The 12,972-nt window shown below is 37.3% G+C and overlaps 1 protein-coding gene across 1 annotated transcript in view; it reads left to right on the top strand.

Moving 5' to 3' along the window:
• The window catches only part of LOC150096725 (uncharacterized), a 460,240-nt gene that overhangs the window by 437,659 nt on the left and 9,609 nt on the right, over positions 1–12,972 (top strand). The window contains exons 4-7 of the mRNA XM_090408697.1: positions 3,752–3,834; positions 4,222–4,263; positions 4,379–4,420; positions 11,522–11,542. Coding sequence (XP_090264823.1) covers positions 3,760–3,834; positions 4,222–4,263; positions 4,379–4,420; positions 11,522–11,542 — 180 coding nt within the window. The 5' untranslated portion in view covers positions 3,752–3,759. The remainder of the gene's footprint in view (positions 1–3,751; positions 3,835–4,221; positions 4,264–4,378; positions 4,421–11,521; positions 11,543–12,972) is intronic.

Here is a 12,972-nt window from a genome sequence, read left to right as displayed (position 1 = left end):
CAATCCACTACATTATCGCTTCTCGATGTATCCCCCCCCCCCACACACATACTCCATTATTCAAACTTTCTCCACACTCACCTGGATTATAGGTTAGTAGTGAGATTCATCACGAACTGATCGAGAATCCTCCGAATACATTATCGTTAGTTCCGATCCTGTATAGTAGCTGGCGTTCAGAACGAATTTATTGGTTGTATTTTCGTGCCTGTGTAGCCTCGTGACAACATTTTCGGCTCTATAATGTTAGCCTGCCAGCAGGAAGACTAGTGTAGGTTTGATTCTTGTTGCCGACGAGAGAAACATTTTTCTAAGCTGTTTTTCTGTTGGTTCCCGAATCATTCAACTGCAGCAAGCAAGGTGAATCCCTCTCTCTCGAATACTCGAGAAAATCGAGTTTCTCGAGTGGCTATTTTGTTAACTAGGAAAGTAGGCTCTGGAAGCAAAAGTTCTTTGCTCTTTTGTCAGAGTCCCTCTGGTACAAAGAAACTGATGGACTGAACTCATCAGAAGGCTTTTGGACACGATATAAAATGCCATAAAATTGTGGTTGCCTGCTAATTGTGGCCCACAAAAGACACAATTAAACAGCGAAATTCAGTCCTGTTAAGCATTCGTAGAATTTCACAGAGCGGTGGACAGAATATACTCTCAAAATTGTAGCTGTGACTCCATTTAAAGAACATTGCTTTTAAAAAGAAATATCCCGTTTAATTTTTAATCAAACGAGACTGCGAGCTTTGTAAAGTGTGTGTGTGTGTGAGAGAGAGAGAGAGAGAGAGAGACGATTTATATCTGCCTTAAAACAATATTAATGTATAAATTTTGACGTCTTAAAAGGAGGTGTACTTTCAAAATACTTCTCACAGTCAGAAGGTCGCTGCATCTTCGCTAGCTGACACAGAGTAATATATCATGTGCTTATCTACACAATTAGATTATGCAGGCATTGAAACTTAACGATCGCGCTATGCAAAACGGGTTTGCTGGGATCGTGCTGTGGCTACAAGACGACAAACGTGTGCTTTCTGAAAAGTATGGTTTTCTACTTAAGTGTAGTTACACACCTCCGGGTTACGAAATCTCTTCACTCGCTTCTTGTGGAAGAAGGTTAATGACTCAGCAAATGTTTGCTACGGATTACTGCATGAATAAGGCGATTATCCATAATTTTACACACGAAATGATTATTTCCGTAACACATGTGTTTTTCCAATACATGTAATATCACTACCTTGCTTAATGAACGTTAAGTGAAATATGTTTGATACCAGAAACTATTTATGAATAAACTGGCTATTAAAAAATATCATTAATTGCCATAACATTTTTTTCTAATTTTATATACTTTGCAAAAGTATTTTCGTGGAGCATTTCTTTCACATTTTCATGAATTACGTGTGATCAAATATCCCTAACCCTCATTACAAGAATATCGCAATCTTCTATTCTTTTTGTAGCGATATTAGTAGCCTGCGAGAAAACCTTGAAAGGATCAGAACTCATCAATTTCCACCTGTGGCGGAGATTAGTCAGATGAGTTCATTTCCGCAAAGTAACCTCTAAAGCTAAGAGAAATCAAGAAATCACACAGCTCCGTATTTCAACAATATTTCGAAATAATAATTTCCAACATAATTTAGAAACCAAATATTTGGAGGCGAAAAAAATTGAAACTCTTTCACTAAATACCCAGTCACAAAGAGATTAAAATTTCCCTCAAATTTGCAATTTGAGAAACAATTTTGATTTCTTTAAAACTGGAGACATATTTAGAGTCCGAAAGAAAGTAACGCAGAATGTTGGAAAATATATTACTCACAAAGAATACACATTACTGAAAGAATTTGTGTATCAAAAGGAATGTAAAAATATTACAAATATATAATAAATTATAGGGTATAGTTATATTAGGATACGTATATCTCTTCACCATATGAGGAAACTCGTGTGGATGAGGAGGAAGTATTAGAGCTGTTGTACAAACTGCATACAATTCTGCAATAGGAACTGGTGGGATATCAGCACGGATGCTAAAGGAGTGTTCAATGAACTGGCTGAACACTCAGAACAGGGACGATTCCACAGGAGTGGAAATAATGCACGCTAATCCCATTGCACAAGGGTGGTGCAAAGACCGATGTATCCAGCTATCGACCAATCAGTACCTGAGGTGGTGGAGATTTTGGAAAGGTTGGTCAGAGCTCGCATTCAGAAATGGGTTGACAGAGAATCTCTACTTTGCAGTGAACAGCATGGGTTTACTAAGGGAAGGTCATGTTTTAGCAACTTGCTCACATTCTATAACAATGTTACCATTGAACTAGACAAGGGGAATGGATTACACCATGATATTTGGATTTAACTACGGCTTTTGACAGAATACAACATGGAAGACTTGCATAAATTGGAGAATATGGATTTGGATTATAAAATATTGGTGTGAATAAGAGGATGGCTGACTGACAGATATCAAAAATTGGTATATGAGAGATCTGAGTCTACAAGGTTTAAGGTAACAAGCGGTATAGCACAAGGATCAGTGCTTGGTCCACTGTTATTCAATCTGTACATTAATGATATTGGGAAGGATCTGACAAGCAACATACAGCTATTTGCTGTTGATGCATAGATAGGTAGAGTAATCAGGAATGCTGCTGATATGCAGTCTTTGTAGAATATTTTGAATAGGTTGGAATTGTGGGCATGGGAAAATGGATGTCGTTTCAGTGTTAATAAATGTAACGTCATGCACTTTGGTTTCATTAGATACCCAATGTCGTATTATATTGGTGGAAAGTATCATGCTTGAAGAAATTGGTGAGGCTAGGGATCGTGGAGTTTTAGTAGACAGGAAGTTGATGTTCAAGGGTCATATAACAAAAATTGCAAATACAACTCAGAGAATAATCGCAATGCTGAAACGAACCTTGACTGTAAAGATAAGGAAGTCGTTTTGCTTCTTTACAAGGCCCTGATAAGACCACACTTAAACTATTGTGCGCAGGTCTCTCTCTCCATTGGTTTCAGTGGAGAGAGTGCAAAGGAGAATATCAAAAATGATATCAGGATTTTGGAATACAGATTATGAGGACAGATTGAGAATTTGCAGACTGCAGGCAGGTAAACGGGTAAACAGGAGAAAGAGGGAGTGATATGATTGAGACTTACAAACTTCTGAAAGGGTCATACCTAGAATTTCAGTAAATGGAATTTTTCATTTTATGGAGGGTGGATAAAGGACGCGACGGCATCCTTGGAAGCTGAGAATGAATGCTAGCAAAAAAGGGGGTTAGAGATAGATTTTTCTCTCATAGGGTGGTGCGTGATTGGAATGAATTGCCGTTGTTATGACAGCTGGTGCGAATAGTTTGGGCTACCTCGACGAGTTCCTGACTCCTTGGCGGTCTCTCTTAATAATAATAAGAAAATATATTGTATACATTTAAGTTTTAGTTCACATTATTTATTTTTATATAAAACCGAATAACACTGTTTTAAATCATTTACAATGGTTATTTTTTTAGTGCTAGTTCATAATAAAACTGCAATACAGAATGCAATTATTCAACTATACTGGGTATTATTATATCGACTGAAAAGTCACTGGAGGGTGATTTTTTTTGACTTGCAAAATCTAGTTTAAATGCAAAAACATTTACATCTCTGTTATTATAATTTTGTTTTGTTGTAGAAAACAAGTCATAGGCTATTCATATAAACTCACAGTGTTTCTTGCCATTTGTTACAGCCTTCACTATGAAGTGGAAACAATTCGCACTTCAATTGGGACTTGCGGTAGCTGTAGCAGGACTCTTTTTTTTAAATCCACAGGTATGAAAATATGAATTATTTTGGAGTACCATGAAATGAGGTACAGAAGTAACATAATTCAAAATTTCTTATGATAAATTATTTTAATAAGCATTCATGTTTTTCTCATAGAAGACACTTTTCTGATTTCTGCTATATTTAGTGTTTTTCATTATTGGGTTGCTTAGCAACGATTGTAATTCGTTTGGTTATAGAAAAAAGTTTGCATCTGAAAGAAATTGTTGGTTAATTACAACAAAAGAAATTGGAAGGTCGTGTTATTGATTTATTTTATTTATTTTTTCTTTGTAATATTGAATGTTTATTCTTTTGCGTTTGTATACTATGGAATTTTTACACTTCTGTTAGGAATGCTTTTTCATTAAATATCTTTTTCTCTCCCAATAGATAAGAGTATGCATTAATTCCACCGATCCAGCCCAGCTGCAGGTGAGTTAGGAATTTGATCTACCAATAACAGTTAACAACGTAATAAAGAAATTAGCAATTAACCTTATTTGCATTTTGATTAAAAACAATACTTTTTTTTTTTTTTCATTTTCAGAGTCAGTGTGTACTGTGCAATCAAAATACGTATCCCCAAACGGTAAGCAAAGTTACAATTAGCCAATTTCTTACTCGATTTATTAAGATAGTGTAATATTCACTTGATGCAATAATAATTTACACTATCAACAACATTGATTTTTTTAAAAAAAGTTCAAATTTTCGATGTAAAAAGAAAGATTACCAAGAAAATTAGTGAGATGCACGACGAGCTAGTTTCCGCTTCACTGACCCACTAATCTATTGTATGACTAATTAAACCCCAAGGAGAGATACGTGTTAGGAAATGAAACTAGCAGAGGTCAATGAGGTGAGTGTGAAACATGGGGAAAGCGGGGGGAGAGACTATTAGAAACGCAGGAATGACTCATTTCAGCAGCTGAACCATACTCTAAAGGAAATTGCTGTAATTTACGCTAAACCTACACTACTTGGAAAGAAGTCGCGAACATCATAGTGTGAGGAACAAACATCAATTTAATTAAGATGTACGACTTCCTTTCTCTGTGATGACAGAAGCAGTCCTACTGGGTATACTTTCCCATGCATACGATGGCGATCAGTGGGAATTTGGGACCATTGTCGTGTAATGAGATCCCGGACTGTTGTGGGGCGGACGTCCTTGACCTCACCCGACGCTCCAGTTCATCTCACAGATGTTCAATAGTTGAGATCAGGACTGTATGGAGGCCAGCCAAGTGTGGTGACGTTCAGATCCACAAATCACGCTGTTACAGCAGCAGCCTGGACCCAGTGTATTGTCTTGCTGAAGGAGATAGTGGTTAGTTTCGTAGAGACGCCGCTAAGTAGGAAGTATTGCTTTGTCCAAAATGTTCATATACCTCTCGTGGCATCGCGAACAAAGGTCCGAGGCCAAACCAGAAAACACCATGACCTCCGAATTTCATAGTTGGGGTTACTTACTCTGATAGCTCTAGTAAAAAACGTTCACCGGGCATCACCACATCCGTCCATCGGCTCGGCAGCGGGTGTAACGTGATTCATAGCTCCGTAACACAGCTTTCCAACGCACACGTCCCACTCTACATGCTCTTTGTACCACTGAAGATGACGCTGCATGTTGTTTCGAGTAATGTGGTGTGGGCCTACCATGGAAACGCATGTTGTGAGCCTTGATACTGAATGTTTTTTTTTTTTTTTCCAGATTCATGTTCCAATCGATGCGTAAAACTTGACATTAAACGTGCCGAACGACGAATAGCGGATTTTACATATCATCCTTCATAGCACCCTCGGTCACGTTCGGTGAGTGTGGTGAGTTGTCCACTGCGAGTAGCAATTGCAGTTGGCTCCATGCGCTTCCATCTCAGTATAGTATCGCCAATTGTTGACCTGGAAGATCCCTTTCTTACCAATTTGCCGAGCACATAGTTGTGCAACATGGCATCCTATCACAACGCCTCTTTCAAACTCCGCTTGTTCCTTTTTCGCAGCTATTTCACCTGGATACAGTTGCATTGACTTGGGAGCATTATATTCTTCCAGTTTATACCGGCTACAAACACGTGACTCGTTACGTGGCACAATGCACCTTGCCCATTGGGATGTACGTTGACTTCTTTCCAAGCAGTGTATTTGCTGTTGGCAGTTATTTATCGTCTACTACAACTTCTCGTGGAATTTCTCTTCTCTAATTTTATTCTTTCACGGATGAACTTTCAATACTGAATGTCTTTTCCAAGTGAGAATGACATCGCATTTTATATACATGAGCTACATGTATATAAAATGGACAAAGCTAACAGAAACACTCTAAGAAGAAGCGCGTATTAATTATAGTGAATATATAAATTGCCTTATTCCTTATAATAAATTATTTTTCATAAGGAATAAGGCAATTTATATATTCACTATAATACGCGCTTCTTCTTAGAGTGTTTCTGTTAGCTTTGTCCATGGCTTATTTATGTTATAAGATATTAAGGACTCTGTCCCTGCGGCTTCTAATCCCTGATGGGTAATTAATTAGTACATAATATACATTTCCTGATAGGTATATATTATTGTTTATTTATTTTTATTTAAATTAAACGCACAAGCTGTTTTAGTCTCGACATGTAGTGCATGTCAAAGCAACTCGTGGCAAAGGCGGCTTAAGTATAATGCATTGCGTAAAATTTTAGCGTTGTCGGATATTCTTTTCCCCTTACGAAACAGGAATGGTTTCCTAGCCATACAGTAAGTGGGTGAACATTTTCATCTGTCAGCCAGATAAACTCATTCATTTATCAGCGTGCATTTATGTGCATGATACCCCTTGCATCACCAGCGCTTTAAACGTAGCCAAAAATACAGCATTCAAGCAACTGAAGCGATCGATTTTGGAGCCTCCATAGCTCAGTTGGTATAGACGAAGATGGATTCGATTCCCGTCTATAACGTGGGGGATCTTTATCAGGGGAACCTAAAGCCGGTATACCGGGGGTGGAGAATTTTTCTCCTGGACACTCGGGTTTTTCATCCCTCAAAACAGACAAACTGGCCCAGTGAACACACATACACAGATCTGCAGACGTTGAACACTTCCGGGATGGATGGTAGCCTTCATTGGTCCTCAGCAGGAAGTAGACCTACTGGCTACTGAATTAGAAACCTTTATTTATGCAGATGTAAATAAACGTATATACAAAATACTAGGTTACGTGTTCTAGGCAACTATTTATGAATGCTGCTGGTCAGTAATTGTCAAAGTGTTGATCACAATGGAAAAAAGAAAGGAACTTTCGGAGTTCTATAAAGGTCTTATTGTGGATACCCGTCTGAATGGAACCACGATTTTGAAAACAGCAGAGCTGACTGATTTCTCAAAAGGTGAGATATTCCGAGTGTTTAATCAGTCGAAAAATAACCTACATTGCTTGTCTAAGATGCGCAACTGTGATCCTAAGACAGTCTGTCAGGAACGAGATCACTGCCTTCTGAGAAGGCTTGTACGGAAAAGCAGAAACACTTCCTGTGTGCAGCAATTGAATGAATCATTTAATGAAGGCCTATCCTATCCTACCCTACCCATATCTCACGGAACAATTCGCAGAGAATTGAAAAGGATTGGTTTTGGCAATCGCGTGCCGTATACGAAAACCACTGATTTCTGAAGAACCGGAAAGTTCGTCTACAGTGGTCAGGGACACCATGACTGGACACTGGAAGACTGGAAAAAAGTCATGTGCTCCGACTTGTCAAGGTATACCTTGTTCTGTACCGGCGGTAGGTAGAGAAGTTGGCGGGGGTCCCATGAAGCAATGAACCCAACTTGCTTTGTAAACAAAGTGAAGGTTCTGGAAGTGATGTCATGGTGTGGGACATGTTTTGTTGGTAAGGAATGGGTCCGCTGATATTGCTGGTAGGTCGGATGTCTTCCAAGGAATATCTGAACATTATTGTCGATGAAGTCCATTCTGCAGTGTTGACTTTTTATCCAGCAGGTGACAGTTGTTTCATGAACGACAATGCTCTATCCATCGCGCAAGGATTTTTCAGCAGTGGTTCAGCGAGCATGACAGGGGCTTCCATCATCTTCCCTGATCACCAAAAAGCCCGGATCTAACCCTCATTGAGAACATGTTAGAAAACAAATCCGGTAGCAAAGTCCTCCTCCATCAAATCTGAGACAGTTAAAGGATTACCTGTTGAACGCCTGATATATGTAGATACAGACCAACACCTCGTGGAATCTGTTTCAACGCATTGTTTCATGGACGACAATACTACCGTCCATCGCGAAAGGATTGATCAACAATATTTCAGCGAGCATGACGACTTCCACCATCTTCCCTAGCCACCACAAAGCTCCGATCTGAATGTCATTGAGAACGTGTGGGGAATGTTAGAAAAACAGATCCGGGAGCAAAGTGCTCTTCCATCATATCTGAGTTAAAGGACTCTGGTGATCGCCTGGTACATTGTAGACGTAGATGCAATCTTGTGGAATTTATGCCAAACCGCAGACGTGCTGTAATTAGGACTAAAGAAGGTAAGGAGGTCCAACACGGTATTTAATAAAAGTTTCTAATTCAGTGGTCGGTATGTGTAGTAACTTCTGATCCATTCATCTCGGATTCAAATGGCAATACTGGTATTCTGGATATCCTCATATGCTAACATGTAAATATTATTAAAGGTAAGGGAAAGTGAAAACATGTTTTATTTTATTTTATTTTATTTTATTTTTAATGAAAAAATAATAGAAAGTTTGATATTGATGGCAACTAAGTTATCCATGCTTTAGAATGGCACTGAAAATATCACGGAGTTTTTCATTTTGATTTGATTTTTATGGCACAAAGACGTCAAAGGTCATATTGCGCTAGGACACAAGTTACAGCAGTACATATGGTAAACGGTTAGTAGGACAATCACAAACATCCATACCCTTGACTGGAGAGAGTTAAGCCAATCACTCAGTTAACCAGGCTGGCAATAGCATGGAGAGGAAACCTCCACAAATTTCATACAAAAGAAGTCACTTCTATGGAAGGAGGGCCGACTGAAAAAAAGATTCAGACATGTGAGAAGAGCGAAGGGGATTATCTGTCATTCTGATGGGTAAGCAGATGAAAACTACTTCAGCGATTTTTAGTTTCCAACCAATTTGAATTACCTTGATGGACCTGTGTTTCACTCAAGATTTCTCCATGAGTGCAGGTCACAAAGATTAAATCTTGTGAAAAAATTGACCTGCAATTGGAATTATGGGCATTAGATTTTTAGTTCCCAACCAACTTGAATTGTGGACATTAAAAACATCGAAAAACCTCATTGTTTCGGTAGTTGGATCGCACGCAGCAAGTTTAAGAAATAAAAAGCTGAAATTTTGAAAATCACGCTGTTTTTCAAATTTTTAAATTTTAATTTAAAAAAAGTTGGATCGCCTTCCCTTTCCTTCAGGAAATGCAAACCACATAGTCACTCTCCATCTTTGCAAACACTTGCATTTCCCGCTAGAGTAATTTTCTGACATGGCAGAGTATGCCGGGATGAACTTTTTGGTTGGCATTACTTTATCTACCCAACCATTCTGTAGGTTATATTGCTGCATTGATGTAAATAAACATTTCTGAGATTTTATGTATTTAATTATATCTAAATACTCCTCAACGAAACAATCTTTACAGTGGACATCTTTTTTCAACTCTTGTCAGCTGATCAAGTTCTAAGTTGCTGTTTGTTTGTAGTCGAATTTCCTATTGTATTCTTGGGTACAATACAGGAAACAGTTTTAAATTCCACCCAAATAAATGTGGTATAGACGATTTGTTGATTTATCATTCAACAAATCATAAAAAGCAATCATTTATAGTCTCATTCATAATGCCAGCATTCATTCGATAGTCAAAAGAAATGGTTTTGAAGAAGGGAAATATTCTGCAAAAATATATCGTGGCGTTAATTCATTCTGTCCAGTATAATACCTAAAATCTAAATAACATTTTCATTCCGAATACCACTAGTTAATTGAAACAATGCTTTCCTGGGAAAGAAAAAAAAAGAAAAAAGAATGCATTGGCGGTTTTCTACTAGCCGACTGGAGACGCAATAGTACACATCTCTCATGACCTTAACGAAATTACTGCTGATCTTCGTGAAGGTTTGATCAAAATAATCAATACTTTGACGCTAAAGTTTCGTAAGCACTACGCACCACCCATCTGTCACCCACCCAGATATTTATAGCACAGTATCCTGACTAGCACGAATAAGTGATTTCGCATGACCTTTAAAACAGCAGCTATAAACAAAGAAACTACTCTTGTACATATACAACTAAAGTGTGCATGATTTTTCTGATAAAAAAAGCAATCGAAATGCCTTCAGATTTCGTCTTTGAAGCTGAATTCATTCACTTGTTAAGTGCAATTCGCGTTTACAAACTACGTCACAGACGTCGTGAACCAGCTGGTTCCGATTTCTTCTCTTTTCTGTCTTGATAATTTATTAAGAGCCGATTGAAAGCTCATTAGAGAGTGAGTTTGACATAACAAATGAATTAGTGTGGCTTAACACCATTTGTCAGGTTAATTAACACAATATAATAGGGAAGAGATTAGTTTGGCATCACACACATACACACTAGACAATATCTTTAAAAGAATGGCAGAGGACAAACGTTTCTGAAGGAAGTGAACACGTAGATGAGGATTTTGATCTTTGTAGTACTCTTATTATATTTCAAGCATGTGATTAAAGTAGATGAGGATTTTGATCTTTGTAGTACTCTTATTATATTTCAAGCATGTGATTAAAGTAGATGAGGATTTTGATCTTTGTAGTACGCTTATTATATTTCAAGCATGTGATTAAAGTAGATGAGGATTTTGATCTTTGTAGTACTCTTATTATATTTCAAGCATGTGATTAAAAAAAAAAGCTCCACTTTTATGTGAACTATCGACCGCTGAACATAAAATTTTGAACTTTATGTTCAGCACGCGATCATAGAGTACAAAACTGATCATAGCCAAAATGGCTATGATCAGTTTTGTACTCTTTGGGCTAAAGAGAAATTTTAAAGGAATCGTAAAATAGTTGACTTTTAAACTGTGCAAAAAAATAAAATAAAATAATCATAAAAATAAATAAATAAATAAAATAATAATAATACTTTTTGCCACTGTAGAATATTTAACTTCGTTATTGGCGGATATGAAATATCCTGAATAAGGAAAATACTCTGTAAGCTCTTCACTCATGTTTCTTGTCACCTTTTTTTTCCATTTTCTAAATTAAAATTGTTAGCCGCATTTTGCGCACAAAACAAGTTCTCCTCATGGGAATATTCTCTTAAAATATCACGAGAAGAGGTTTCTTTCGAAAATGAACAATTTGAAAGGATGCTTGTGCTGCCCTCTTTTGAGTAAACTATTAAACAAACAAGAAATATATTATGTCCTAGCAAGGAAATTTTAACTGTATCCCATATGTTTTAGAAATGGCTAACTGATTTAGGCATTCAGTATAAACTTGAGTGATATCTTAGGAACTTAATTGAAATGCGTAAGAATTTCTATTATTCTACTGTATAGTTCTAGTGTCGATTACTTATCAATAACTTTTTAACTTTTCCATTAAATTTTTCATATTTCATGTAATTTATTTTTAATTTATTTATTTTATTTTTCAGTTGATGAACTGCGTCCGACAGGTAACAAAATACAAATTTAATTTTCTTTTTAAGATTTCGTTATTTCATTTATTTATTTCTGGGATGCATCATCCCAAAAAATTACAGTATAAAGCAAATCTAATGGTGGTCATATAGTATGCAAATAATAACAGAGATGTGGGCAAATTTATAAAAGGCTTTCGGACAAGAGATAGTAAAACTAGTTAACTAAGTCCTGTTACAAAGGTAAGAAGTGTGTGATAGAATGATGCTACGTTTCCGTATGATTTTAGTTAAGGCGAAACATCTGATGATTACCAGTACTCCAGCTGAAAAATGCGATGATCTTTACTCGGTGAAGATGATATCGTTTGGTTGGAAAGACATGGGTTCGAATCCCGTCTAGATTGCTAAAAATTATAAGGGCTTTCGACTAAAGGTAAGTACTTCGGTCTCATGTGGTGGTGGTGGTAAAGAATTTTATATCCAGGAACTTGGATATACGATATAGTGGCCGCATAGTAAGAGGGTGGCCTGAAAAGTTCTCGGCCTCGACCATAGATGGCAATACTATCGGCAAGATGTTTTTTTTCTAAGTTGGAATATCTGTCATAAGCATCCATTAGAAATTGTAAGTCATTCTATCAATTAGTTTGTTTTATACAGCTGTTTGAAGCAAAAGTGTAATGGATAATATTGATTATTGTGCAGTTATAAAATTCTTTGTAAAAGAAGGTTTAACGCCAAAAGAAATTCATTTGAAGTTCATAAAAGTTTATGCACTTTTCTCCTTCGTTTTCGACAATTAAGAAATGGGCTGCTGAGTTTAAACGTGGCCGTACCAGCCTTCAAGATGATCCACGTGAAAGACGTCTAAAAAGTGTAACACCAGAAATCATTGATCAAGTGCACGATTAGATGACCGGCGAGTCAAAGTGCGTGAAATTGCTGAGATGATAGGCATTTCAAAAGAACGTGTAGGATATATTTTGCATGAAGAATTGCAAATGAAAAAGCTTTGAGCAAGATGGGTGGACAGAAGCCAGTTGTTCAGCTCCAAAGAAGACAAAGTCGGTTCCATCTGCAGGACATGTGTTTTTGGATGCTAAAGGCATTTGTTTATCAATTGTCTTGAAAAGGGAAAAGCAATAACCGGGAAATATTATTCCGATCTTTTAACCAGACTAGACGAAAAAATTCGTGAGGAAAGACCCGGTTTGCAGAAGAAAAAAAATCATCTTTCATCAGGAAAAATGCACCTGCCCTCAAAGGTGTTTTGGCAATGAGAAAATTAAGGGATCTGCACAATGAATGGTTGGAACATCCACCCTATTTCCCAAATTGGGCTCCCTCTGATTTCTATCTGTTTTCAGAACTGAAACTCTTCCTCGCTGGTCAGCGTTTTTCTTCGAATCAAGAGGTGATTGCAGCTGTAGAGGGGTATTTTGCAGATCTTACTTAGAACCACT

Source organism: Typopeltis vanoorti, chromosome 18 (genome assembly GCF_054136105.1).
Source record: "Typopeltis vanoorti isolate ZY-2024b chromosome 18, IOZ_Tvanoo_1.0, whole genome shotgun sequence".
NCBI classification, from domain to species: domain Eukaryota; kingdom Metazoa; phylum Arthropoda; class Arachnida; order Uropygi; family Thelyphonidae; genus Typopeltis; species Typopeltis vanoorti.
This window is presented reverse-complemented; position numbering and strand designations above follow the sequence as displayed.